Consider the following 27,065-nt stretch of genomic DNA (forward strand, 5'->3'; position numbering starts at 1 on the left):
GTTAGAAATCTTTGCTTTCTGTATATCGTTTCTGACAATCAGGTTCATGTTGGCCCAAGCCAATCTTTAACTTTCAAATGAAGAATTTGCATCAATAACCATATTCATGTTTGCAACATTACAAAAATTCCTCTGATAACCCAGATGTACAATGTGTAGGACTAGCATCCCTCTGACAAGTGTACAATCATGCCAAAGTAAGCATTTGCATCCACACATTTTTCAACGACATAATTCTTGATCGCAGATAGATGTCCCCACATTCAACTGAAGTCTAGTTTTTTAATTTATTTCTTTTTTCATACAAGTGATATTAGAGGAACGGAAAAGTGAACTTAGAATCTCGTATAAAATGAGAAATGCTCTTAACTACTTGAGCTACAAATTCCTTACAATTGATGTCTAGCTTAAGCCATTGGTTAAGCTCATCATGTTCGTAAATATGGTGTAAACAAATCATATTACTTTGGTTTCTAAGTTTTGCAAAAATTATTGCTGCTCATGGGATCAAAATATTGCCAGTCTAATATATTTCAATCATCAAATCACTTCTAAAATCAGAAGGATTGCCTCCCTTAGATTTTACTGGTGTCAGAGTATGGTAAATCTGACAACAGATTTTACTAAAGAATATATTCTGCTTGAGTGGGCATTACAATTTCTCATTTTAATGGTTGCTGTGGAGTTGAAGATCACAAACACCTTAGACGTGGCAACAAAACATACACAAGTTTATGATAAAAAGCACATTTTCTTACTTGGCAATGGCATGTTCCCATTGGTTGAAAGTACTGCAGAGGACACAAGGGCATGATCCTCCTAACGTGAATTTGACTGAAGCAGAGAGCCAGGCACTAGTGTAGTGTAGTAGAACATTTCAAAAATGGTTCTCAACACGACAAAAACTTGTCTTAACTGCATTCTCACGCAATGCTGTCAATTTCTACTTTTTCTGAAGAAGGAAAAAAAAAAAAAAAAACTAAAACAATTATTTACTGATGGGAATTGACAATATCATTGTAATTGCAAAAAACTATGTAAATTGTGGCATGCTGTATGAAAATACATAGTGGCATGCTTTATGAAAATAGAAATCAAATGAGTAAGGATAGGAGCTTGTAATTTAAGTGGTTAATAACGTTTATTTATACACTAAAAATTATGTATTTGATTGGCATCTTCCTCCTGATATCACCTATATATATATTATAGCAACAAGAACAAGTTTAACTAACAAGATTAAAAGCTTAATTTTGATTGTCTGGAAAAGAAAACCAAATTTTATGTCCTCAAATGTCTCAAGTGATGATTCACTTGCATTGTGTCAGAGCCAATAACATATATATATTTTTTTTGGTCTGAAATATGGAAATTTCATAAAAAGGCAAACAGCCAAGAGAAGTACACAACCTATAAAGCAGCTAGGCACAACGAAACAACAAGAAATAAAACATCACAGCTGCATGGAAGGAGGACTAATAAGAAGACGTAGTCATAAGACAACCGGATACGTCGAGAAGCCCACACATCCGCAAACATTAAGCACTCCTTGGGGGGCATGGTAAACCATCTTTGTTCAGGATATGCATTAGAGAGGATGGGGGTCGGTTGACCCATACTTCCGGGCTCATCCTCGAAATGGTAAGCATTGCCAAATGATCTGCCGCTTGGTTGGCGGTTCTAGGAATCCACGTCCAAACGTAGGTCTGGAAGCAGTTCAAAACATCTCGAACAGTACTTAGGATAGGATAGCTTTCCCACCTTCCATTGGATAAGGGGCCCTTCAAAGGAGAGATGATTTCCTTGCAATCAGATTCAAAAGTTACTTGACGAAAACCCATCTCAGCAGCGAGCTTACAGCCTTCAAGACAAGCCTGTGCCTCAGCCTCAATAGCAGAGTTCGCCACAGATGGGATGGATGAACCCTTGATAAAGTCTCCATGAGTGTTCCTAATTAGGATACCAATGCCAACCCTCTTTGAGTTTGGAATCCATGATGCATCCACGTTGACTTTGACAAAGGGAGAGGCAGGGGGGTTCCAAAGTTGTTGTTGGTTGTCATTAGAAGGGGTAGGATGCTCAGTTTGATGTCTGCCATGATCAAGGGAGCTAAGGAATTCAATGATGGCAATAGAGGCAGCGTGGGTAGTTCTGGCTGGTGAAGGGGAGATGTGTTCCAGCACTGCTTTGCACCTATCCTTCCAGATCTGCCAGCAGAAGTGCGCGATAACAGTTAGGCATCTTGATCGCTCATGTGGGGTCTTCCCTTTCTCAATAACATTCCCTAACCATTGGCCGAAAGATGTCACCGCCTGACGATTTATACGAAGGTTGAGGGAGCATCCGAACCAGACAGGCTCCACCCAAGGACAGAGGAGAAGGATGTGTTCAGCCGTTTCCGGGTGATCATTACAGAGCGGACACATGGGCGATCTAGCGAATAACATATATGTTTAGGAATTATAATTTTATGCTTCTGACTGTGGATTAAATATAGAATACGTGACAGGACCCGAACCAAATTCCGCTTTGGAATTCGGGTCGAACCCTGTGCGTGTCCGACACTTGGCAAATGTCGGGCACAAATGACCTATTTGCCATTTTACTTAAAATTTTGACCTTGACTCCTATCGAAATTTCGGCAGAGTCTCCCCTATATTTCGTTCAATCCCAAAACTTACACCTGTCAAAACGAGCACAAATATCCATACAACCAACAGCCAGCACTTCAATAAACATGCCGAAAGTTCCAATCTCACTCTAGGGCAATATCAGAGCAGTCTAATAGTATATAGGTAAGTTAATTGTTTTACACACCATTGCTTTAGTACCAAGAAGGTGCGGAAGTCAGGATGGCCCGGTGGTGGATATCCTGTGCACGCTACAGCCTGGGGGCGCAAAACAATTGAAAATGTGAGTGGACAAAAATAAAGGTTCATAAAATATCTAAGAATATATTAACCCCCATTGTAAAAAAAATAGAGTTGAGTAAAACTAAATATCTAAACTACCTTGAAGCAGATTAAAATCAACGCAGTTACATATCTATATAAATATGTGCAATCGTATTCAAGAACAATAAAACTTGCATGAAAGCATTGAAATCCAAACTTGCATAAAAGCACTGAAATCAAACCTGCATGAAAGCAATGTACTCAAAACTTGAATCAAAGCACTGCAATCAATCAAAACTACCACTCGGATGTACCCCTGTAATTCCGTCAATTCCCCTGGCAGGTCTCGGCGACACATAGTCTATCCGAGCCGCAAACTGGCAGGATACAGGGGACTATAATCAGCCTGATCCGCTGGCAGGTCTCGGTGACACAAAGTCATCCCGAGCCGTAACTGGCAGGATTCAGGAGACCGTAGTCAGCCTGATCTGCAATCCTGGCAGGTCTCAGTGACACGAAGTCAACTCGAGCCGCAAATCCTGGCACTCACGGTCCGAGCGTCCCCGAAACTCGTGAGGCAAATGTCAAGTGCATTGACAAAACTGAGAATAAACTGAATGTCCGTAGACATCGGTCTAACTGAGGGTAATAACCATAATTGGGTACATGGTGGTTTTAAAATATATAACATTTCTGGAAAAACTGCTGAAAAACTGAATTTTTAATAAATCAGGAACTCTGAGAAAATATAACTTATAATATTTCTGAAAGATCTGATGAATGACTGAATGTTTATTAAGTCAAGAACTCTGCTATCATCAGAAAATATAAATTTTCTGAAAAATATGATAAGTAACTGAATTTCTGTTAAATCCGAAACTATACTGCCACTTTATCTGATATAAATCTCAGACTCTACTCTCTAAAATTCTTTAGCATAGTTAACTAGGCAGTACAAAGATAAAGACATTTGGCTTCACAAACCACACTAGGAAAATTCACTACCAATTAAACTTATTCAAGATCAAATAATGAAATTCATTTATATAAAATCATTTATAAAAGAAAAATCCACTCACTCCTGGTCTGAGCTAGCTAGACCTCCGGTAGGTCTTTTCTGCGGGCATGCCTGGTCCCGGGTGCCTGGTAAACCATCATGAATATTTAATTAATAAATCTGCTCGATATAAATTTTTAAGTAAAACCCTGACCCCCGACTTCTAAAAGTGCGTGCACTAACTTTAAAGTTATTTTCCTGCCCACTTAGGCATTTCAGATATTTAAAATCGCCTGAAAAGACTCGAGACTTTACTAAGCGATAAACTTCCACATTGGTCGATACGGAACCCCGTGGGGTCCACGACCTCCAATTACCAATTTGAGAGTTCCTTTAAGTTCCTTACATTTAAAGAACCATATCCTGCAAGTTTGGTCTGAAATTATACAATTTGCAAACCCTAGCCCCAGGGTTCGCAATTTCGGAGTATCCGGGACTCTGATTCACAATCTGTCGAATCCTACACGATTCTGAAATAATCTGGAACAACATATCCGAAATTAAGCGCGATCCAACGGTTCAACAATACTGAACCCGGAAGTCGCATAATATGGAAAATCAGTTCGGGGCTCAAACGGTATCCAAATTGAGATCTGCGAAATCCTACGCGCTCGTGACAACATAAGGATCGCAACAAGACACAGTGCCACTGCACTACTCTCACCCATGCGCCGCAGCACGCGCCGGCAGCGATGGGTGTCTAAAGCGATTTCGGCTCGCCGGAAAAACTTCAAACCACGGCTCCAAACTCCTACCCTAGGTAAAACACCATATTTGGAGCCACTTTTGTTCTTGGACTTACCCCTAAAAGTGGCCGAAAGTGGCCGAAAACGGAGGCCAAAAATCGGCTGAAACTTCAAGCTCAAAAATCCAATAGCTACGCTACGAATTGATCTAATCCTACCCAACAGGCAGCTAGAACAGCTTGAGAGATTCAAGATCCATACCTGGGTCGACGGAAATGGTGGCCGGAGGAGGGAGATCGACGACGTTGAAGTTTCGGTGAGTTCCCGTCGTTTTTCTGCATTTTCCGGCCAGCACAGGCCGTGCCGCCGGTGGGGAAGGTTCGGGAAAGGTAGGGGACTCGACGGCGGTTCGATCGCCACCGGTCCCGTGGTCGGTGGTGTCCTGTGCCGGCGCCGGCGAGCCCTGGAAGGCAACGGGCCGTCCGCACGGGAGAGGAGAGAGAGTCGCGCGAGGAGACAGAGAGCTGAGCTGTTTTTATAGATCCAACTTGGAAATATTTACGGTTGTACCACTGAGACTCTTTTGACCATAACTCTCTCGTTATAACTCCGATTCGAGCCCACTACGTGTCTATGAACTCATTTCACCGTGCTCTACGCAACGGTGTAAGTGGAATTGTTAAATTCCTTCTCGGTCAAAAAGTCACCTTTTTCTTAATAAAATATTCCGAGGGCAAAATTGTCTTTTCTCCAAATAAATTACTAATTAACTAAGGATTTTTGTTTTGGGTTATTACAATACGTATGGTCACGTGATATATTTTGTACACATGTTATAATATGAGTAGATGATATGATTTATTTTCTCTTTTTAAGGAAATAGTATCAATAAATATCAACTTATATTATAACATGTGTACAAGATGTACCACATGACCGTATTATAATAACTCATTTATATGGTCGATTAGAACTTTTTTACCTGATATGAAAAATTGATAGAAATTGAATTTCCTTTTAAGGGCTTATTTTGCACATGACATGAAGACTAACATGAATTTACTCGATTCATTCTATGTAATATTTATTAGTAAATTATTGTCTATTTTAAATAAACGAAAGGCAAGTCTGGCTTTGCCCTAACAGAGAAATTGTTGTAACACAGTACCATTTTACTACTTCCACATAAAATTTCAAAAGGAGGATATCCCTAGTAATAAAATTAAATTTAAAAACAATTAATTAAATAAATAATAGAACAAACCACCATGAAACTTGGATTCTTATGTATCTTTCACCATCAGCCATGTGAACGCTAACTGAAACTGAAAGTTGAAAATAGAGCAAAAAGAGCAAAGCTCTGAGCGCTTAACTCTATTCCTTATCTCAACCAAAGAAATCAATCAAGGAAAAAGCAATGGGCTTTGTGATGGGGAGCTCTTGCTTTTTACACTCTCCTCTCTCCCTCTCTCGTTTTCCCTCTTCTTCTGACCCCTTTTTCGTGTATTCCTCCTCAAGAAATGCAGAGGCCAAGAGAAGGAGAGCTCTGCCAATGGCGTCTCTGCGCCAAGAGGACCCAAACGACGCCGTTTCTTGCAAGAGGAGGGCTATTATGTTGGTGGGTATTTCAGTTCTTCCGTTCTTGCAACTCAGGGCTAATGCTCTTGAAGGCTTGGCCACTAGTAAGTTCTAACTTTTCTTGTGCTTTTCAAAATTGATTGCTTTCTTCCTGGTAGGATGGGAGTTCAAGAATTTGGGGAGATGGGTTTTGTAAATTGTTTTCCTTGTAATGGGTTTTCTAAGATAAAATCTTTTTAGGTGTATTATAGTTTGTCATTGTAAAGGATTGGGTTTGTTTCAAATGGTTCATTGCATTTGAACATGGAACTTACTCTTTTTTATTTTTCTTTAGTCTCTGACTTTTATTGGCAATTTATATTTATTTCTTTGTGCAATTTATCACAGTTATTATTAAATTTATATATGTATGCTTTAATGACTGGTCACTCAAACTTCTGCCAATGCATTATAATGCAGTTTTATGTTTAAGAGATGCTGATTAATATGCTGGAAGTGAAGTTAAGAACTGAGATTGATTAGGCAATACTAAGAGTCTAGGATGGTCATGGTGTACGTCCTTTGCAATAGCACCATATTAAAATGGGATTGCAGGAAGTATCCATTTGTAAACATAAGTAATTGTCTGATTGCCTTTTGTTTTCTCGGCCAAGTTTGTCTGATTACTTAGGTACAAGTTAAGTGTACATTGCTTATGCATTGAATGAATCACCTATGTCTACGCGGGACGATGGTATAAGATAGCTTATACACTTTTGGGCACCCTTCCCTTACGTAATCGTTCTGTAGGGAAAAGTTCTACCCATGAGTACTTTGGTATTAGAGTATCCCACCATGCAATGTGGCTAAAGTCCACAGAAGGGGCGACCTATCCCTCTAGGTTGGATTAAAATGCACTTTGGTATTATGTATGGGTATAATATCAAGTCATTTGTTACTGGTAGGTCGTATGTGAGTGAAAGTCGCCTCATAGGAAGGAAAGGATACCATCAGGTTGTTGTTCCAGTCGACAGACAGGTAGACTAGGATGTCGGGCACAAAAGTGCTGTGGACATGTGCCAAATGTACCACATTGAAAAACAGAATATCTTAGGATTCTTTATAAGCACTTGAGCGCCTGTCTTTTACAAGCTGGTTTTGTTGGAGTAAGTTCTACTCACAATAGGGCTCCTTCGTGTAAGGTTTAATGCCAGACTAACTTCTGCACATCAGTTCCTTCTTTTAGCAGCTCAAGATAGCAGCAGGACTTGCATAACTTTGCAGCTTATTCAGGGACAGGTCCTGTACTAAGTCATCAGGGCAAAAGGGAATACAAGTAGCAAATCCATATGCAATGCCCCAATTTTGTTACTTTTTTTCCTGTTTGAAGTTTACGTGGGGAATTAATGGGCCTAAAAGATATTTTTCACCTCAAGTGTCCAATGTATGTGGATAGTACGTTTACATTGGATTTTTTATTCCTTGTTCATCATGTTGCCATCCCAAAGATATTATCAGGCAAAAGGATGCAGAAAAACAGAGTTTTAGCAAGGGAGTCCACGAAGCATACTTCTGACCCCATAAAAGCACACAATTGAGATACATAATGGTGTGCAGATCTTTTCGATTTGAGCTAATAATATTTTTTTAAACAGCTTTTTGTATTGTGATGAAGATTCTTAAAATGTACTCTTTTCTTAACATGGACTGGTGATCCTTGCTATAATTACTATCCTTTGTAACCTATTTCCGTCTCAGTTCATTCATGATTGGTTTATGCATTTGTTCCTTTATTTTTTCAGGAGAAAGTGAGCTCAAAAACCCGGAGGAGAGGAAAAAAGCAGAGGTCTGAATGTCTACTAGATTCACTATATCCCAGTTAATATATTTTCTTTTTATTTTATAAATTGATTAGCTTAATGTTCTAATGTGTGGAATTCATTGAACAGCCATCTGAAATAAATGCACCATCAAATCCCATTTTGTCTCTCCTGAATGGCCTTGGTATTTTCAGTTCTGGTATTCTTGGAGCACTCTATGGATTGGCTTGGGCAGAAAAGAAAGCCACTGATGCAACAGTAGAATCTGTAAGTCCCTATGTTCCACAGTAAAGCTTTCTGTACATGCTGAGATAGCACAGACACTCAAGGAGCCTAGTACCTTTAAAAAGGAACATCAAAAAGTGTACAACAAAGATAATGTTTATCGTTTAATCTTTTTCCTCATTTCTTCTATTCACAAATGCTTCCTAAAGTTCTACCAATTAATAACCTATTCTGACCTCATAAAATCATATTCCTTTAATTTTGTTTTCCCAATTCGTTGCAAGAACGTACTTTTAGATGCTTTGTCTGATTTTACCCGTATGCACAGATAAAGACCAAGCTGAAAGAAAAGGAAGCTGCCATCATTTCATTGGAAAAGAACTTTGAATCAAAGCTACTGAATGAACAAGAAGAATGGAGCAAACGACTCACAAGAGCAATGGAAGAGCAGAAATCTCTAATGGACCAACTAAATTCTGCAAATAGTACAATTGCAGGCTTAGGAAAGGAGCTCAATGGTGAGAAGAGATTGATTGAGGAGCTTAAAATTCAAATTGATAGTCTTGAAACCAACCTTTCAAAGGCTGGGGAAGAAAAAATAGCGCTTGAGGAAAATTTGAAGGAAAAGATCAACTCAATTGAAGTCTTACAGGGAAGGATTAATGTGCTCAATTTAGAACTCAAGGATAGAGAAAAGAATATTCAAAATCTTGGCTCTTCTCTTGCTGAAAAGGATTTCGAGTTGAATGAATTGAAAACTACCTACAAGCAAACAAGGGATGAACTAGCCAATGCACTATCAAATATTCAAAAATTGAAAGATGAACTCCTGAAAGATCAAAAGGAATTAGAATTGAAGAATGCCGCTCTGGATCAATTGAATGCAACAGTAAGTTCTGTAACTTCTGAGAAAAACGATTTGAAGAGGAAGATTGATGATATTCAGGAGGAATACAATAATCTAAAAACATCCTCCGGACAAAAGGCAGCTTTGGATGCCAAGCTTTTGGGAGAAAAAGAAGAGGAACTGAAGCAGCTAAAGGAAAGGCTTGAACTTGTTCTGTCTGACACAAGTAGAAACAAAAAAATAATTGCTGATTTGACCCAAGAGAAGGAAAACTTGAGGGAAATGCTGGATAAACAATTGAACAATGAAACGAATCTGAAACATGAGCTCCATATCACTCATGAAGCTCTTGGAAAATCAAGAAATGAAGCTTCAAATCTGGAAATTCAATTAAAGCAGTCAAAAACTTTGTGCACAGAACTTGAGGCTGAGATCTCTGGGGTTCAGGCTGAGTTTGCTGGAGTTAGGGAATCACTGCAGAGGAGCCTTGATGAGGCTACAGTAAGTAGTGACGTGTTTGCTGGTGAGCTTGCTGCCGCAAAAGAACTTCTGAAGAAAACAAAAGAGGAGCTGCAAGTTGTGTCTCATGAACTAGCATCTGTTGCAGAAAATCGTGATAGCCTGCAAGGGGAATTGGTTGATATCTATAAAAAAGCTGAAAGAGCTTCTAATGATCTGAACGAAGAAAAAGAATTAGTTTCTTCTTTAAAAAAAGAACTTAAAGCTCTGGAGAAGCAGATTTCGAAGGACAAGGAGTCCCGGAAATCTCTTGAAATAGACCTGGACGAGGCTACCAAATCACTGGATGAGATGAACCAAAATGCTTTGTTACTTTCCAAAGATTTAGAGAGGGCTAATTCTCTAATTTCTAACCTTGAAGATGAGAAAGAGGTGCTTTACAAGTCTCTTACAGAGAAAAAGAATGCATCCAAAGAGGCCCGAGAAAACATGGAAGATGTCCATAATCTTGCCATGAGACTTGGTGAGGAAAGGGATAGTCTGGAGAAGAAAGCAAAGAAGCTTGAAGAGGAATTGGCATCTGCCAAAGGCGAAATATTGCGGCTACGTAGTCAAATAAATTCGTTGAAAGATCTTGTAAATAATCAGCAACTGCCTAAACGCGAGACTGAAGCACCTGTCACTGCTACTGCAAGGAAAAGTAATCAGCAACCACCGGAAGGCAAGGCTGAAGTGCCCGTCACTGTTACTGCAAAGAAAAGCGGTAGGAGGAGAAAGGCTGCCGAATAAGATAGTGAACTACTTTTGATTGCCATATTGAGTCATGTGTCATCATCCTTCAAAGCCTGTTGTTCTTTGGCTTTTTTCTTCTCTGACTTCAAAGTTTTCCCACTATCGTAGTATTATAGAAATACGACACTGAGGGGGTGAAAAATGATTTGTGTGTAACAGTTCTTGCGTATGAATGTGCTTCCCTTGTACATGCTCAGTGTATAGTATCAAATCTGAAGTTCAGTATATATTTTCATACAAGTCTGTATTCATAACTATCATAGAAAGTTTTTCTGACAGCTATCAGTTTCTCCACTGAGTTCTTAGAGCATCTCCACTCCACCCATAATGGCTAAGTCTAGGGTAAGGGCAAGCAAGAGCTGCCACTATTCACGTGAATAGTGTTAGGCTTGCCATTTGTGGTTCCATCCATGACGGCTAAGTCTAGGGCAAGTCTAAGGCAATTACTATTCACTTAAATTTATTTTTTATTTTTTATACTTAAACCATTGATTTTGATAAGCTTTTTGGATAAGATTTTCAATTCCCAAGTGTTAATATTTATCGTAAAATCTTCACCTAAAAATCAAGATAACATTTTCGGATAAAATTTTGAAATTAAACTGGTGTGGAAAATGAATAATATTGGTAGGTATGTATAGAAAAAATTTCCTGATTTTTTTGATTTTTTTTTTTAAAAATTTTTTTGATTTTTTTTTCAATTTTTTTAAGCCAAAAATTGGACAACCGTTGGATTGTGCAAGATTTTTTGATCGGAGGCTCCAGGAGAAGCCACATGGCTTGTAACCATTGGGCAATGTGGGTTGGTAGGTCCAACTGTAAAAAAAAATTTGAAAATCAGCTGCTGACGTCAGCAGCCCGAGGGCAATAGCCCATGCAGGATTAGCCCGAGGGCTTGCACAGGCTAGTGGGACCCACCATTTGCCCTGGCTAATTGTTGCGCGCTGGAGCTGGAATGGGCTGCCAGGGGGGCCTTTTGCCCAGGTTTGGTGCAGCGGTGACATGCTCTTAGGCTATCTGAGTTTAACAGTGAAAGTCCATGCACAACCCTGTTTACCGATGCATGATCCTTTTTCTTGTTGCCTACTTTGACATCATAAGAAACAGTTAATCAGTAATTCGGCATGATCCAAAATTTGTGCGATGACTGCAAACTCAAAAAAATAAAAATAAAAAAAATAAAGGGAAGAAAAAGAAGAGAAAAATTATGGCATAAAATTTCACCCTTGGAACTCAAAAGCTCATATGTGCAACTCTAGAGTACAAAACATGCTACAACCCTGCTTTTGGAAAATTTACAAACTGCTGCTGCTGCATTGTGCTTGTTGAGGTGCTGAATGAAATCTCTTGGAAACAATTAAATCCACAAATTGAATCATATTAGAATAAAAATGGGTGGTAAATGGAGATACACAATAATATTGGAACTAAAAGTTAGTGTTGAGATTTTTTTTAAAGTGCTTTTGGAGATTGATCCCCAAGACACAAAAAGAATTTTTTGCGACCACAGTGGGAGTCGAACCCACGACCTTTTGATCCGAAGTCAAACGCGCTAATCCACTGCGCTATGCGGTCTTCCTGTGAGAGTTTAACGTTTTTGGTTATATATTATTCTTTCGAACAACAACGAGCTGTTTGTTTTGAAATAAAAAGTTAAATAAGAGTTAATTATCCCTCTTGCAGTTTTTTTTTTAAATTTAAAAATTTTGAACTTGCCACTACACGTGGCATAAAGTGAAGGGGAAGGGAAGAAGGGAGGTAGCAAGCACTACGGTACATTCAGTCTTCATAATCTTGATCCAGTGATGAATGGGCCTGTAAACCGGTCGAAGATGGAGCGGAGCACCTGAACTATGTCTCAACCAGATTTTAAGAATTTCCAACCCGATCTGATCTAAAACAACTAGATCCATATATAATTTGTTGAATTATCCAATACTGGATCCGAATTCTTTTATGTCATACATACAAATAATTGAAAAATATTTTTATTTATTTAAAAAATTCACAAGATTGTTACATATATATATATATATATATAAAGTAAGTAAAAATAAAATATATGTTATATCATATCGGATTGGATTAGACAAGATCCAAATTTGTTCCATTAACTTAACGGGTTAACGAATTCGAAATATAATCGGATTATGTCACCAAATCCATCTCTTATTAATTACATCGAATTCAGATCAAAATTCGATCCATTGATTGTAATTTTGGGGCTTCTTTCTCTCTTGCAATTATTTCTGGAAGTAGATTGCCTCGTGTAAGAACTTACCAGCGCTGCAGCTTATTTGTTTTATTTTTGTGGTTAGTAGTTTATAGGGTTATTTATAGCAATGGTCCCTCAATTATACTCGTAATTACATTTTGATCACTCAACTCCAAAAATAGTTACAGAGGTCACTCAATTAGGTATTGTGTTGCACCATTGCTCCAAATAACCCTTATTTATTTATTTTTTGTTATTTCGTTTTTATAAATATTTGGAATGAATTTCCAAGTTACCCATGGATTTAACGGAAAAATAGACAGACTTGACGAAAGGGACTAGTAATGCAACACCGTACATAATTGGGGGACCTCTGCAGATATTTTTGGAGTTGAGTGACCAAAATGTAACTACGGGTATAATTCAGGGACCATTACTACAATTAATCCTAGTTTATATGAGTGTCCTCATGGCTAAATTTGTAGTTCCTTCACCAAAAACTGTCACGTTTACAATCAAATTCATTCAAGCAAGCAAATTTGCAATCTCATCTATTTCAGTCAAAAGCTTAGTGTGATCCAGTAATAAGATAAGCCCTGTTTTGGTGTTAATGGATAAGAAAAACTGAATCTAATTTTGAAATGCAAGATTTATCAAGTTACAATCAGAGATGAAATACTCGAAAGATAACAATCGGCATAGCTCACTAGTATACATGCATTCAACCCTGGTAAAGATGCATGCGTCTCCCCAAGAAAATTAACAAGACCAGAGACATGAGAGGGGTTTCCCTTCTTGGCATGTTTTTACACAATCCAATACCATCTCTTGCAAATGTTCCTCAATGTCCTCCATCGGCGAACAAGCATCTATGATCTGCATCAGGCAAAAAGAATTACGATATCCAAGTAACTCAACTCACCAGAAAAAAAAAAAATTTGCTTCAAATGCAAACCAAAGGTTTTTTTGACAGTGTTGCAGGCTAGGCTTAGTTGTTTCATGATTAAAGTTTGAACAGGTACTGCAATGAGCCTGAATTTGGTTAATATAAAATTACTACCAACTTACAGCATCACTTCAACATAAAATGTGTACACAATCATCAGATAATGGCAGTCCGGCCAGCATAGATGTTATATATTTCAAATTAGCGTTTGTCGGAAAACAGAAGAAAATGTGATATCAGGAAAAGAAATTGGGTTTGGCATTACACCTCCATCTATGCTCTTGTCTGAGTCACTTCATTTTATTCTTTTTTTATGAACAACCATTCAATTTTCTATTTAACTGCCACCACAGGAAAAATAGATTCAAAACTGTTCTTTCTAGTACCAAATTAAAAGTTGCGTTAAAAATTGCATCATAACTGTAAGCCAATCTCTGAGTTCTTTATCGCAATTTAAGAATGGATGAATGAACTACCTTCCAAGTGGGACCACGGAGGACCTGATAGTTTTGGCCAACCTTCTTTTGAAACTCAAGCTGCTCATATCTCTCACCTCCGTAGCCTCCTCTTTCAGCAGCTTTCTGACATTTATAATTTCAGTTCAAAATAGGGAAAAAGATTACTACTTCCATCTTATTTTCATGAACAATATATATATATATATATATATATATATATCTGGGCATAGCATAAACACCTTAAAATTTCAGCAGTTCGCCATAAAGGCATAAAGGGCCAACAATATACATTGTTTCTTTATTTCTTCTTTTTTTGGTCAATACTGTTTCTTTATTTTGAGAAGCTATTAACTATGCAAAATTAATGCGTATCCCAGAAATTTCTTTTGAGGATATGTCAGACCATATAAGCTATTAAATGTGAAAAATTGGGTCTCAGAAGATATGGGTTAAGTCATCATGCTTTTCTTCCCTAATATTCACTGCAAACATTAGAATGACTACTTACTTCAGGTGGTATGTCAAGGTACACTACAAGATCTGGAGCCAATAACCCAATCTCCGGAGCCTACAAAAGTACACTTCGTTGTTTTTAAATTCCATCAGATAGAGAAGATAAACAACATTAGGGGTAAAAAGAAAAAGCATTTCATCACCTTGCACCACGAAATATCAAGCCCCTTGGCAGATGAAAAGGCCACCCCTGAATAAGAATAACGGTCAACAACAAGGGTGATTCCACTTTTCAATTTGCTTTCCATTAATGATCTGCAGAAACATTATAGAATATTTAGTACAATAGTACAATGATTTGTGACAACCTCATTCTTCATCCAAGAATGGAAACCCAAACTAAGGGAACATTGTACTCTGCCCTTACTCACTAGATGTTTCAGTTTAACTTGTAAGTTAAACATAACATGGAAACACCTCAAAATATCTCTTTTCTAAAGTAGGCATTGTTGAAATACTAAGATTTTAAGTTTATTTAATTTAATAAAAATCCGAATTTCTGTGGCACAAAAAATACAGGACAAAGACGAAGAAACAAATTCTATTTTCTCACCTATTTACTACATCCTGCAATCATACATTGGTCTCATGTTTATAGATTGTAGCCAGGGACCTGAGAAATCTAACTGCGGAATACATGAGGTTACTGACACATTTGATGTAAACAAGCACCCGGATCTGTAAAAACAATGAATGCCCATAAAGACTAGAAGCCAACAGAAACAAAAATATCAATCTCTTGTTTCCGCACTACTGCTTACATATGTGCTTATGATTTCATTTACACATTTTATTGATCACTATGCTGCATTGGTTTCTCAACTCAAAACAGAAGCTGAATTATATTAGGTTCTTAAACCAGACTGTTACACAAGTCAATCATTAAAAAAGAAATATCACCATACGCATTGCCCTGACATCAATTAAAAACTAAAAGAACAATCAGAATAAGTGCAATTTCTCTTCCCTGTTATAGAAAACCTCACAAGCAGCGTATATCATGTTGCAAAGAATAACACAACAAACCTCTTCTCCCAACGGTTGGCGCTAAAGAGTAGATGGATTGTATGATCATCCAGTTGTGATTTGTTGGAAAGATAAGAAGATATCATTTGCCCAACACTTGTAGTTCTGTCAGGAAACCGCCACAATTCAGCTGAATGCCCTAACTTCTCCAAGTTTGCAACCAGTCTAGTGGACTGTGTGGTCTTCCCACAACGATCCAATCCTTCGAGAACAACCAAGGCACCTCTTGAATCCTCCTTGCCACCTCTTAGGCTACAGGTGTGATTATTATTTGCCATTTGAATCCTCCTGATAAAAAACTTGTGGGGAAAGTTCAATGACCTTCGCACCGCTCCAGCTCCAAAATTCCTAGAGAAGCAAATGCACTCTATTACCATTTCTGAAACCAACCATGCTTTACAATTCATTTTATTTATTTTTTAGAAAATGCAGAAGTTTGAATTTCAGGACATAAAAACCAAAAAGACACGAATTTTATGTTTTATTTCTCTTCCTTTTCCTCAATTTCTCAGCAATCCAAACTGACGCAGGGAAGTATCTCCAGGAAACAAGTAAATAAAAATGTATGAAGATCAAGAGTTCAGAATTCTTACAAAGCCTTGCCAACTGTGAGGTAAGAAGTATGGGTCATATCCCTTACAACCTATAAACTGGAAAAAGAAAAAAAAAAAAAAAAAAAAAAAAAAAAGGAAAAAAAAAGGAATAGAATTCACCAAAAAAACTTATCGACAGTGACGATTTTGATAATTGTAAACTTAGCTTGATATTGGTTCATCTTCTTTAGTCAAAGCACCAATATTTTTCATTTTCTAAAGCGAAAATGAAAAATGGAAAAAGCAGGATAAAAAGGAAAGCTTACCTTGAGCGATTTCGTTATCTTCTTCTAAAAAAAAGTTATTTGCCCTTCTCTGCGATCAGATTGTCAGAACAAACGCTAAGGAAAACCCTAAACTAGGAACTTGCTGTCCTGTGTGATTTCGCCGGGCAGTAAGTAAGCCGCCGATCGAGGAAGCACTTCTTTTTGTTATTCATATTTTTAATAAATAGTATAGCCGGGCGGCTATACACTATAAATATAATAATATACTTTTAAAATGTATTGCCGCTCGGCTATATTGGGGTCTTTTTTTGTAACGTGAATGGTAGGGCCCCCTTTTTTAATAAATAAATAGTATAGCCCCGTGGTTATAATAGGGGCCTTTTAAAAAAATATATATATATATAGCTGCCCGGCTATACTGGGGTTTTTTAAAAAATCTATAGCCGTGCGGCTATACTAGGGTCTTTTTTAAGTAACTTTTGTAGCCTCTCGTCCATACCATTTTCTCTTTTTTAAAACAGCAGGGTCTTTTTTAAGTAACTTGTATAGCCGTGCGGCTATATTGGGGTACCTTGTTTTATTTTCATACTTTCTAAATTTAATAATATATTGAGTTTGTATCACAAATTGTCCGTGAGGTTTGTCAAATTATCCCCTTTTATCCTTTATGTTTTTTATTGACATTATTGGTCTTTTATGTTACGCCTCACACATAAAAAATGGTCCTAACGTGAGGTTTCGTCAAAATTTTTATTAAATTGATGACGTGGCATGCCACGTGAATTAAACAATATATATTTATAAATATTTTATAAATTAAAAAGTATTAAACTGAAAAATCATTAGAAAATAATAGAAATTAAATTGATTAATGACCAAAACGTGTATTATAACATGTTTATTCATTTGGATGGAGTATTGGAGACAATCTGATTCTTGAGTTCCATCCCTTTGCATTATACGAAATTAAAACGTATGTTTGGGATTGAGCCCAAAATCTAAGAAATATTGTCATAATATAGTAGGAGTAATCATTTAAAGAACTTTTACTAAAATCAAATTAAAGAAAATATGCAAAATTGCTACCGCTTTTGTAAGAGTAGTTGATCTCATACACATTGCTTGTCAGTGATTTATAGTGATAATAAAATATAAAGTTGTATCATTGTTCATATAGCAAACTAGTGAAATTAACCCAAAAAAAAAAGACTAGAAAATTGGAAAAAGGAAAGAAGACAAAAAGGAAATTTAGAAAGAATATTTATTTATTTATTTATAAATGAAAAAGGGAAAGAAGAATTGCCAGCAGTCTCTCTGTTCTCATGCGTTGGGCAGTTAGCTCGCATCTTCTCTACGGACGAATATATCATTAATTCCTTAAACAGAGAAACACATACACACTGCACAACAAGAGGCTTCCTCAGAGAGATTCTGCAATTTTCATCGCCGATCTCTCAACGGTCAGCTTCTTCATCTGCATCCTTCTCGATCTAGGTTTTCCAATTCTTCTTCTCCTTACACAATTCCTTTTGTTCGATTTCAAATTGAATCTTCCAGCAGACGTTTGATTTCGTACGAATTCCAAATAGGTATTCTATTTCTAATTTTCTCGAGAAAATTTTCGACTTTTTCGTTATTTTTCTACTGGGAAAGTTCCCTGGATTCTAGTTTCGTTGTATTCAGATCCAAATTTATGTTCGACATGGGTTTCAACTCCCGTTTCAGTTACACGAATATTAGAGCAGAGTCCTGAATTTTCATGAAATCAGATTGATTTTTGGTTTCAAGCTTGCGGATTAAGCATTGGGCAATTGGGAACCACTGTATAGCTTAGAGGGTGCGAAGGTGTGGCTCTCGTTGTTCTAAAATTGCAAACTTGGGTTTAACTTTGATTGTTGCGAGCACTTGAGGTGTGGGTATTTCATGCTTTGGGAGAACTCTGAGTGATTTGAGAGTTTTAAGGAGCTCTGGTTGTGTGGCAAATTGGCAATAGGTTATTGTAGTAGACAATGTTCTATGGTACATTGGTATGGGACCCCTGGCTCATTGTTGTCCAAATTGTGTGCCTTCAATGTTTGTATTATCTCACTCTTGGGTTCTTCTTGTCAATTCTTGTTGGGACTCGCGTGTCCCGAATGAGCCTCGTGTATTTCTTTGATTATGCTACTCTTACTGTCTCCACGGTCACTGGGTGGTGCGTCATTGCTTCGTTTATGCTCAGTGCACTTGCAGGGTGAGAATCCCATTCTACTTCTCTTTTCAATTGCAGTCCAATTTGATTTTGTTGTGTTTTCCATCTGGTTGGGTGTATGCCTCTAATTGAGTTTTTATTGTAAGAACATAAAGTGGGAATCCGTTGTAAATTTATATTTATTTTCTGTTTATAAATGCAGAGCTCATTAAGCTTCTGTGAATTGTGACTTATCAAAGTAAAAAAAAAAAAGTAAAAAAAAGAGTGTGAATTGTTAACACAGAATTCAAAATGCCAACTTCAGGAGTTCAGATAAATCTATCTTTTTCTCTGGTCGAACAAGAGTTTACATAACTTGGCCGTCTTATTGTTTACAGCGCTGGATATCTGCTTCTTCTGATTGAGAGGGCAAAGAAGTGCTTAGATTTTTCAGCCACCGTCTACATTGTACATCTCTTTATATGCATTTTTTATGGGGGTTGGCCTTCCTCAATAACATGGTGGGTTGTGAATGGTACTGGAATTGCAGTGATGGCTTTGTTGGGTGAATATCTCTGCATTAGACGTGAACTGAAGGAGATCCCTATAACACGATTTCGTTCAAGTAAAATTCTTTCCCCCTTTAATACGTTAACTAACTAGCTAGAAGTACCTAACATAAAATTCTCATGTTTTACTGTTTTGTATGATAGTTGCTGCCTTGCTGAAATTTCATTTGGTTAAAGTTTGGGTTCTAAAAAAGGACCTGTTTACATAGACTACATACAAAACTAATGCTTAAAAACAATTAGAAAACTAACCTGTTTTGGGATGGTCATGTCAAGGTCGTGCCATAGTCAAGATATGGGTTGAGATAGGAATAGGAGGTCTTGGCCCACATCTTGACACACATCGACTCTATCTTTGTTCTTTCAAGTCCAAAACCGGTTAATTTTCTAACTTTTTTTTAAAATGAAAAGGGTTAGTTTTCCGATGGGCCTGTGCAAGCAGGCTATTTTGTGAAGAAACCCTTAAATTTATTTTGGGGCCAATCTTGTTTGTCAAGTATTTCATTTGGTACACAGTGTCTTTATGCATTTCTGCATCTTTGAGTGTATGCATCAGGAACTTGCAGTCCGTTCTTATTTGTTAGTTTTTTCATTTTTTTTTAAAAAAAATCTCTGTTTATGCCTAAATGAAAAGAAAATGCTTAATACTGATGCTCTGCCCTAAAATGCCTGCTTATTCATGGGCTTACTGACACGTGCAAGAGGACCTTTCACACCACAAATACACTGGGATTTAGACTTTGACATTCATGCATATAATTTTGGCTGATCTTGTATATTCTGGGTGATTGTCAACGTTGGACCCTTGTGGGTTTATCAGACATTTGATCCTAAGATAGTTATTTAGTATTATGGGTTGTGGTTCAGTTGGTAAAAACTTTATATGTAGAATTAAGAATTGGGCGAAGTGATTGGATGATTGCCTCTTTTCCTCTCTGCTGACATCGTTATATCTACAAAATTAATTTGGAACTATCCCTGTGCAGATGTTTGACTGACGAGAAACTCGACAGGCAAGAACACACATTCTTGTGGGGTTTAGTGGCTATTTTTTTCGTTGCTTTGGAGGAGCTTCTATGTTAAGCTCATGAATACCCAATTCAATCTGTGATGAGATCAACCACCTTATTCTGTGGATTCTTTTGTCTATGCTGGTGGCAGTTACCTGAGAACAAGTGTAAAGTTTGACACAGTGCTTTAAATGATGGGAGGTTTGAGCACATGAGACTAGGTATGCATTGTGTTAGGAGAATCTTAATGTACAATTTTAGGTGGTTTTAAGTAGAGCAATGGTTACTGTGCTTCTGATATCATTGTCCCCCTTTTTTTAAAATTTATTTTTATAAATTCGCCATGTCAATTCAGTTTTCATTATTCCTATTTTTTATTATAAGCTGAATGGTTTCAATTACTGTTATGAATTGGTAATTATTTTGTGTGATCAGACTCTGTTGTAGGATCTGCAAACTGAAATTTTCATACAGAAATGCTTTTTAATATTGCTTAATCTTGAGTTTAATTGAACAAGAATCAGCTCAATTGACAGGGATGTGTAGGGCTCAAATACGTGTCTTGTAAATTTTAATTGTCTAGTTTATTTCCTGGTTGTTGTTTGTATAACTCCTTGTGATAACTCTCTCTCTCTCTCTCTCTCTCTCTCTCTCTCTCTCTCTCTCTCTCTCTCTATTATGTCTTTTGTTGTAAATACTCCATACCGCTGAACTGTCATAGTTACTCTAGTTCACATCGGGAAATTGTTATACTGGAAGAAAGTTTTATCTGAGAATTATGTATATTACAAGTAAAGAGTACATCTGATACATCTGAATTGGGAAACCTTCCCAAGTTGGACACGCTGTGAGTTACTTTGGTGAATGATTTCGACATACTGGTCTATTGAAAGATAGATATCTTTGTATTGAGAAATCAAATGATCCAATGTAAAATTGCTTTCTCATAGCAGTCCATCGACTTTGTACTTGCATGCTAAAATGGAATATTAAAGTGCATGAATTCACCATTTTTGTGGTAGTTTAAGACAAAATTTTCCTGTCATTCTTGCTAATAGTGCTCGAGGGTTGGCTAGAATATTAGAGTCCCGCCAATTCTTCGTTTTAGAGGAGATATTTTTGGGGTCGGTTTGAAGTGGCCTTTGGATGATTGGCTTCAAGGCATTGAAAAGAAATTGGATTTCATTGAGTGGTTCCACCAATCTATTGCAGTAGTAGACATAAGCTTTCTTCCTGATGCATGTGCTCATATGCAGTCTTTGTAGGGACCATATTTTCCAGTCAACTCATGCACTGCATTTTTCAACCCCAAGCTCAATATCAATAAGGATCATGATCTTTTCATAAAGCTGACTCTCTGTGCACCACCATTGTTGTTGCCTCGGCATAAAAGTCTTCTAGTGTACCCTTGCATAGCATTTGCTAGTGTGGTTATTGGCGCATCATATATTCTCTGTTCACCGCCTTGGAAATCGAATACTGGCTTTTACTGTTACTAATTCACATGGGTGGGGTAAGAGTTTATCTATATATAAAGCAAAAGACAGAGAATGGTAAAATATTCAAAATGCCAGCAAATACCTTGATTAATGGAAACATTAAGAATTGAAATTATTAATTAAATAAGGATAATATGGTAAATTTTAAACTTTTTTATATTTTAAAAAATTAAAATTAAAAGAAAAATTAGATAATGAATCATATTTTTATGGAACATAACTACCTATTATCTTTTTTAATTCTGAAATAAATTTTAAAAAAATAATAATAAAGTCTCCTGCAGGCGCGGAAGCGCGTGCGGAGTGGTTAGTACTTTATAATATGAGTGGATTGCTAACGCTACGTGTTACGGTCAACTTAAAATTACTCGAAATGAACCCCAAACTAAACTAGTATTTACCAAACATGGAAATGTGGAGCCTCGATCCCTCAAAACATACACATCCATATTATTTTTGTTTCAGAATAAATTTGTGAATAAATTTGGTCAATTGATTAATGATGTGGCTTTGCTTCCTCTTTTTATTCATTTATGTTCCTTTCCTCTTTCTTTTATTGATTAGAATATATATATATATATATATATATATATATGTATGTTACATAACAGGGTTCTCTTTTCCCAAATACCATCTTTCCCAACCATTGTCTACATAGATCCAAAACTAGGACCTTGAACTCTCATCAAGATCAGATACTGTGACTGGACCTACATATCGTTACCTTTTTTAATCTGAATTTACTTGCCAAGTCCCTGCGTCCCATTTGTATATACTTAAGCAGTTAGCGCTCATAATATCTTATTGTTAAGATTGAAGAACTTGGACCAAAAACTTCAAAATCTCTTAATTCAAAACGAAATGATTCTTTGCCTTGGATTCCCTACAAAAAGGGAAAAAAAGAAAGGAAAAACCGCTGGCCTCACTAGAGCTCTTCCTAGACTGCTGAGGCAATGCAGAGTTAGTCATATCCCTATATACTTCTCCTTCCATTGTCCAACTGAAGCCCTTTAGGAAGTCATGGTTGAGCCTTCCAAGCTGATGAAATGTCAGCTACAGCTTCGCGGACTGTAAGATAGACTCCATTCAATCCGAACGACTCCAAAGTTTTTGATTGTTGTAGCTTTTCCATCACAGTTCCCACAGGATTTGCCAACACAAGCTAGGAGAGTAGTAACAAGCACCCATAAGAACAAGATATGAGAAATGGCTACACTAACTCACTGGAATTTCAGAACTCAAGGTAAAACTTGGATAGTTCGTACCTGAAGTGATCTTTTATCCAGCATCTTTCTGAGTTCAAACATCATGTCGGTACCACTAGTGTCTATGGCTGTCACAGCTGAGAAGAAGATGTAAAACTGTGAGCAAGACGCACAAAAACGCATTTGCAACCACATTGTTACATAACTGAGACAAGACTAACCAAAAAAATTCATAAACAACTTACCTGTCATGTCCAAAATTATACATTTTAAAGTGCTCTCATTGCTTGCTTTGATCCTCTCTTCTTCCTCCCGAACCCATCTTAATATCCTGTACGTAGCAAAATTCATAAATCAGATAACCCTAGCAAGAAGATGCTGCTCATATCTGTACTATTTCCTTCGAAACTCGGCCAGACTGAATACGGTTTAGATAGAATAGTGAGTGCAAACATGTGAACTGACCTTTCTTGTAGGTAAGTTGTATTTGCAAAGTAGATGGGTGCCTCAATCGCTAGTATGAGAAAAGAAGGGATCCTTAAAGCTTCTCTGTATCTATTGAGACTCTGGAATGTTTGTGTTCTTGGAATATTTCCTAGAACCATAGTGTTTGGCCTGGTGACATGAAGCAATATCTTGAAAATTGATACCCCAACCTGAATTGTACAGTCAAGATTTTAGAGACTGAAAGTAGGATAGGAAAACATCGTATACGAAAAGGAAAACCTGATATAGACAATAATCTAGGATGATATGATGATAAAAATCTAGGGTTTTTGGTTGCCTGAACACTTGAAACACAAATGCAAGAAAGCTTGAAATTAGGAAATCTATCTTACCGCAATTGCAAGACCAAGTGGGACGGAAATGAAGAGAACGCCGAAGAAGGAGCACATGCAGGCCAAGAAGTCGAGTTTGTCAACTTTCCACAACCGGTATGCAGCTTGGTAGTCGATCAGTCCGCTCACAGCAGTGATGATGATGGCTGCCAAGATAACATTGGGGGTGTAGTAGAACAGTGGCATCAGAAACAGCAGAGTCACAAGCACAGCTGACGCCATGATAATGTTTGAAACTACTGTTTTTGCTCCAGCATTGTAGTTTACTGCAGATCTAGAGAATGAACCTGAAAGTAAAGAAAACATGGTTTTAGTTGTTGCTTTGCATTGCATTGCTTTAAGGTCAAATAAGATTAGGAGGATCTTCACCTGTGGTAACATAGCATGAAGAGCAAGAACCACAGATGTTCATGAGCCCAATAGCCATCATTTCTTTGTTTCCATCAACTTGGTAGTTTTTAAGAGCTGCAAATGTTCTTCCTACAGCAACCCCTTCCTAAAAAATGTAAGAAAGATGTGCTTGATTAATAACCCAGATTAGCAAAAGTCTTGAAGTTTTGAAAGCTCCAAAAATTTGTGTCTTACTGTGAGAGACAAGATCCCAGTTATGATGCCAGTTTTGATAGCAAGAGCAAGGAAAGGGCCATTGAAATATAGCATGTTTGATGAAGGTGGGTTAAGACCCTTCGGCAAATGGCCAATCTGTTACATATAGACATTCAATTTAGAGAGAAGAAAACAGGTTTAGAATATCACTAAAATCCCCAAACTTAGAGGTGAGTTCTTACAACTGAGATGTGAGGATTTTTTGAACTGAGGAAGAAGACTAGAATTGTGGAAATGATAACTGATGTTAATGGAGCAGCCGCTGCAACCCAAAAGAGTTTTGGTTTTGTTTTGCTCTGTAGCCAAATAAAAATAATTAGAAAAATTATAATTTAATGAGGATGACAAATTCTTGTAAACTGATATAGTTCTTACAATATGTCTTGTTGTGAATAGAAACACCAGGAAGATGAAGCCCATTACAATGGTTTGCCATGACCACTGCACACATCAAACCAATAATTTTATTAATAACAATTAAAAAAAATAAGGACTCGTTTGAAAGTGCCTTCTTATAAAGCGATTTACACAGTGATACTTTTATTTGGGAATTTTTTTTGGGATGCATCTCTTCAAATGTACAAAATTGACCTCAAATTTTCCAACTAATGCATTTGGAGACATAAAGTAAGCGACAGATTCTCCAATTATAAAACAGAAAAGGGTAGGCACCTGCTTGGTTACAATAAAGCGCCATCTATATATACCTACCAATTCTATATGATATGATATATATTTGAAACCTTTTGATAGCAATGAGAAAGTATATATCCTTTCGTTAGAAAAACTCAAAGTAATATTTTTTTCCTCAAAGCATTAATAAGAGTGCCAACAAATAGGACCTTCATTGATTTTTATTCCATTATGTTGTTGTTGTTGCCCATAAGGGTTGGTGTTAATTATAATAAAATATAAAAGAGAAAAGAACAAGTTGATTGCTTTTGCTAAAGCAAGTTACCTCTCCTCTGTGGTTGAAAATAGAGGACATGACAGAAAAGAATTGCATTTTGGTGGTGAAGTGGACAATTCCAAGCAACCCTTTCAGCTGTTGCAAGATCACAATGACTGAAGCACCCGCCATGAACCCAATCAGAGTTGCCTTTGAGAGAAAATCGATTATAAACCCTAACCTGTAATCCATAAAAAAAATGTTAGGCATCCCCGGTGCAATGCGTCCGGCTCTAGTACAACAGTAGTGGTGTCAGCCGTTATGCAACGGCTTCCACATATTCTTTATTAGAGCCGGACACAGTTTTAGACTCATTTTGTTCAATAAAAGGTAGTTTTAAATTTTATTAAAAAAACAGTGAAGGGCTGGTAGTAAAAGCTGTTGGGTAAGTTGTGAGTATCATTTTCTCAAACTGAATACCTTAGCAGACCCAGAGAAGCCTGGAAAAGGCCAGCAAAACAGGTGGCTGTGAAAGCCAATTTGAGATAAAGAATTGGCTCCTCAGTGCTAGAAACAGCCTCACTTAACATTGATCCCATAACTAAAGAAGCTATTGAAACTGGGCCAACTGCAAGATGCCTAGAACTCCCCAGCACAGAATATATCAGGGGAGGCACAAAGCTCGAGTCTGCATGAATCCCAAATAATAATAAAAAAGAAACAATTAGGGCTAATCAATCAATTAATTATATGTCAATTCATCTAAAATAGAGGTTAATTAAGTGTGATGTAGGTACTAACATAGCCCAACAATTGGAGGCAAACTTGCAAGCTTTGCATAACTGATGCCCTGCAATATCAGAGAACAGAGGTCTAAATCAGATCACCAAAACTATGAGTTGTCTTTTAATTTGTAGTTATCCGAAACCAACATTACCATATTGGAAATTGGAAAGAAATTAAATAGCAGTCAAATGAATGAAGGTTAAAAACAAAAATCATATGCACTTTAATATAATATAGTGACATACAAACCACCTCTTAATTAATGACATACAAACAATATGCAGAGCACACAACCTGACTTCTTTTGTCCATTGAATTGCAGTAAATGACAAAACACCATTACCATATGAGGGAGAGAGAGAGAGAGAGAGAGAGAGAGAGAGAGAGAGAGAGAGAGAGAGAGAGAGAGAGAGATTCATGAATTGTGTAGATACCTGAGGAATTGCAAGGCTGGCAATAGTGAGGCCAGAGATGATATCAGACTTGAGAAGCTTGACATTATACTCAGGGCCCCACTGGAAGATGGGGAAGAAGAACTGAAGACCCAGAAGAAGTTTTGTGAACCAAGTCTGGTTCTTGAATCTGTGAAGTGGGTTATCTGGGAAAAAGATCTCACCAAGCCTGTGCTTGAGTTTTTGCAAGGTGGTCTGTTTTGGAGGGAGGCAAACACTGTGAATTTCAAGGGGTGGCATTGCCTCTGTTGGGATTCTGATTGTGGTTTCATGGTAAGGAAGGTCTTCCACTCTGTTAGAGTTTACCCCCATCACTGAAATTTTTATAAAGATCACCCCCTCAAAGTTCACACAAAAAAAGGCCACCTTGAAGTTTTGAAGTTGAAATAAAATGACGGTGTGAGTTCGTATTTATAGAGCTTTGGAAATGGGAGGGTGGCAAGTGTCAGGAGGATGGTAGTTATCATACAGTTGTTGTTTTCCTGCCTGAGGACAGTTTGGTCATTTTATTTGTGTTAGTGTTTTTTTTCTTTGGGTGTTTGAGTTTAAAATAGAGACATTTACTTATACAACCATTTTTAGGTGATATAGATAAATTCTACAACATTTAATTCATACTAGCCTCTTTCGCATCTGCAAGAGATTTTTTTTAAAAAAATTTAAATTTATTTTAAAATTAAAAAAGATAATAGGTAGTTGTGTTCCATAAAAATAGGACATATTAT

General features: G+C 37.1%; 5 protein-coding genes and 1 non-coding gene across 8 annotated transcripts; 2 read left to right on the forward strand and 4 right to left on the reverse strand.

Moving 5' to 3' along the window:
* Positions 1-1,538: 1,538 nt before the first annotated feature.
* LOC117621056 lies at positions 1,539-2,426 on the reverse strand. Its single transcript, XM_034351317.1, has one exon. The coding sequence runs from the start codon at positions 2,424-2,426 to the stop codon at positions 1,539-1,541; it is 888 nt and encodes a 295-aa protein (XP_034207208.1).
* Positions 2,427-5,939: 3,513 nt separating this feature from the next.
* On the forward strand, positions 5,940-10,591 carry LOC117623349 (MAR-binding filament-like protein 1-1). Its single transcript, XM_034354291.1, has 4 exons — positions 5,940-6,319; positions 7,997-8,040; positions 8,144-8,281; positions 8,568-10,591. Exons 1-4 carry the CDS (start codon positions 6,055-6,057, stop codon positions 10,332-10,334), a joined length of 2,214 nt encoding a protein of 737 aa, XP_034210182.1. The 5' UTR covers positions 5,940-6,054; the 3' UTR covers positions 10,335-10,591.
* Positions 10,592-11,838: 1,247 nt separating this feature from the next.
* On the reverse strand, positions 11,839-11,912 carry TRNAR-UCG. The gene has a single exon. It is a non-coding gene; the product is annotated as a tRNA-Arg (tRNA).
* A 1,160-nt stretch (positions 11,913-13,072) lies between these two features.
* Positions 13,073-16,528, reverse strand: LOC117623574 (thymidylate kinase-like). Of its 3 annotated transcripts, none has more exons than XM_034354612.1 (7): positions 16,355-16,528; positions 16,089-16,101; positions 15,496-15,843; positions 14,613-14,724; positions 14,465-14,524; positions 13,975-14,079; positions 13,073-13,428 (listed from the first exon to the last, which is right to left on the reverse strand). In XM_034354612.1, the coding sequence occupies exons 3-7, from the start codon at positions 15,771-15,773 to the stop codon at positions 13,312-13,314; spliced, it is 672 nt and encodes a 223-aa protein (XP_034210503.1). In that variant the 5' UTR covers positions 15,774-15,843; positions 16,089-16,101; positions 16,355-16,528; the 3' UTR covers positions 13,073-13,311. The 3 variants fall into 3 exon arrangements, with proteins under 3 accessions (XP_034210503.1, XP_034210501.1, XP_034210502.1); XM_034354610.1 differs by having other exon boundaries at positions 16,089-16,145; XM_034354611.1 differs by lacking the exon at positions 16,089-16,101.
* Positions 16,529-17,613: 1,085 nt separating this feature from the next.
* On the forward strand, positions 17,614-20,561 carry LOC117623563 (protein SYS1 homolog). Its single transcript, XM_034354589.1, has 3 exons — positions 17,614-18,548; positions 18,884-19,110; positions 20,041-20,561. Exons 1-3 carry the CDS (start codon positions 18,325-18,327, stop codon positions 20,046-20,048), a joined length of 459 nt encoding a protein of 152 aa, XP_034210480.1. The 5' UTR covers positions 17,614-18,324; the 3' UTR covers positions 20,049-20,561.
* A 1,824-nt stretch (positions 20,562-22,385) lies between these two features.
* LOC117623559 (probable sulfate transporter 3.4) lies at positions 22,386-26,773 on the reverse strand. The gene is made up of 13 exons (XM_034354582.1): positions 26,323-26,773; positions 25,904-25,952; positions 25,583-25,790; positions 25,172-25,343; positions 24,589-24,654; positions 24,396-24,509; positions 24,193-24,309; positions 23,977-24,103; positions 23,608-23,894; positions 23,234-23,424; positions 23,014-23,099; positions 22,829-22,905; positions 22,386-22,725 (listed from the first exon to the last, which is right to left on the reverse strand). Exons 1-13 carry the CDS (start codon positions 26,650-26,652, stop codon positions 22,582-22,584), a joined length of 1,968 nt encoding a protein of 655 aa, XP_034210473.1. The 5' UTR covers positions 26,653-26,773; the 3' UTR covers positions 22,386-22,581.
* Between the last annotated feature and the right edge of the window lie 292 nt (positions 26,774-27,065).

Source organism: Prunus dulcis, chromosome 3 (assembly GCF_902201215.1).
Source record: "Prunus dulcis chromosome 3, ALMONDv2, whole genome shotgun sequence".
Lineage (NCBI taxonomy): Eukaryota > Viridiplantae > Streptophyta > Magnoliopsida > Rosales > Rosaceae > Prunus > Prunus dulcis.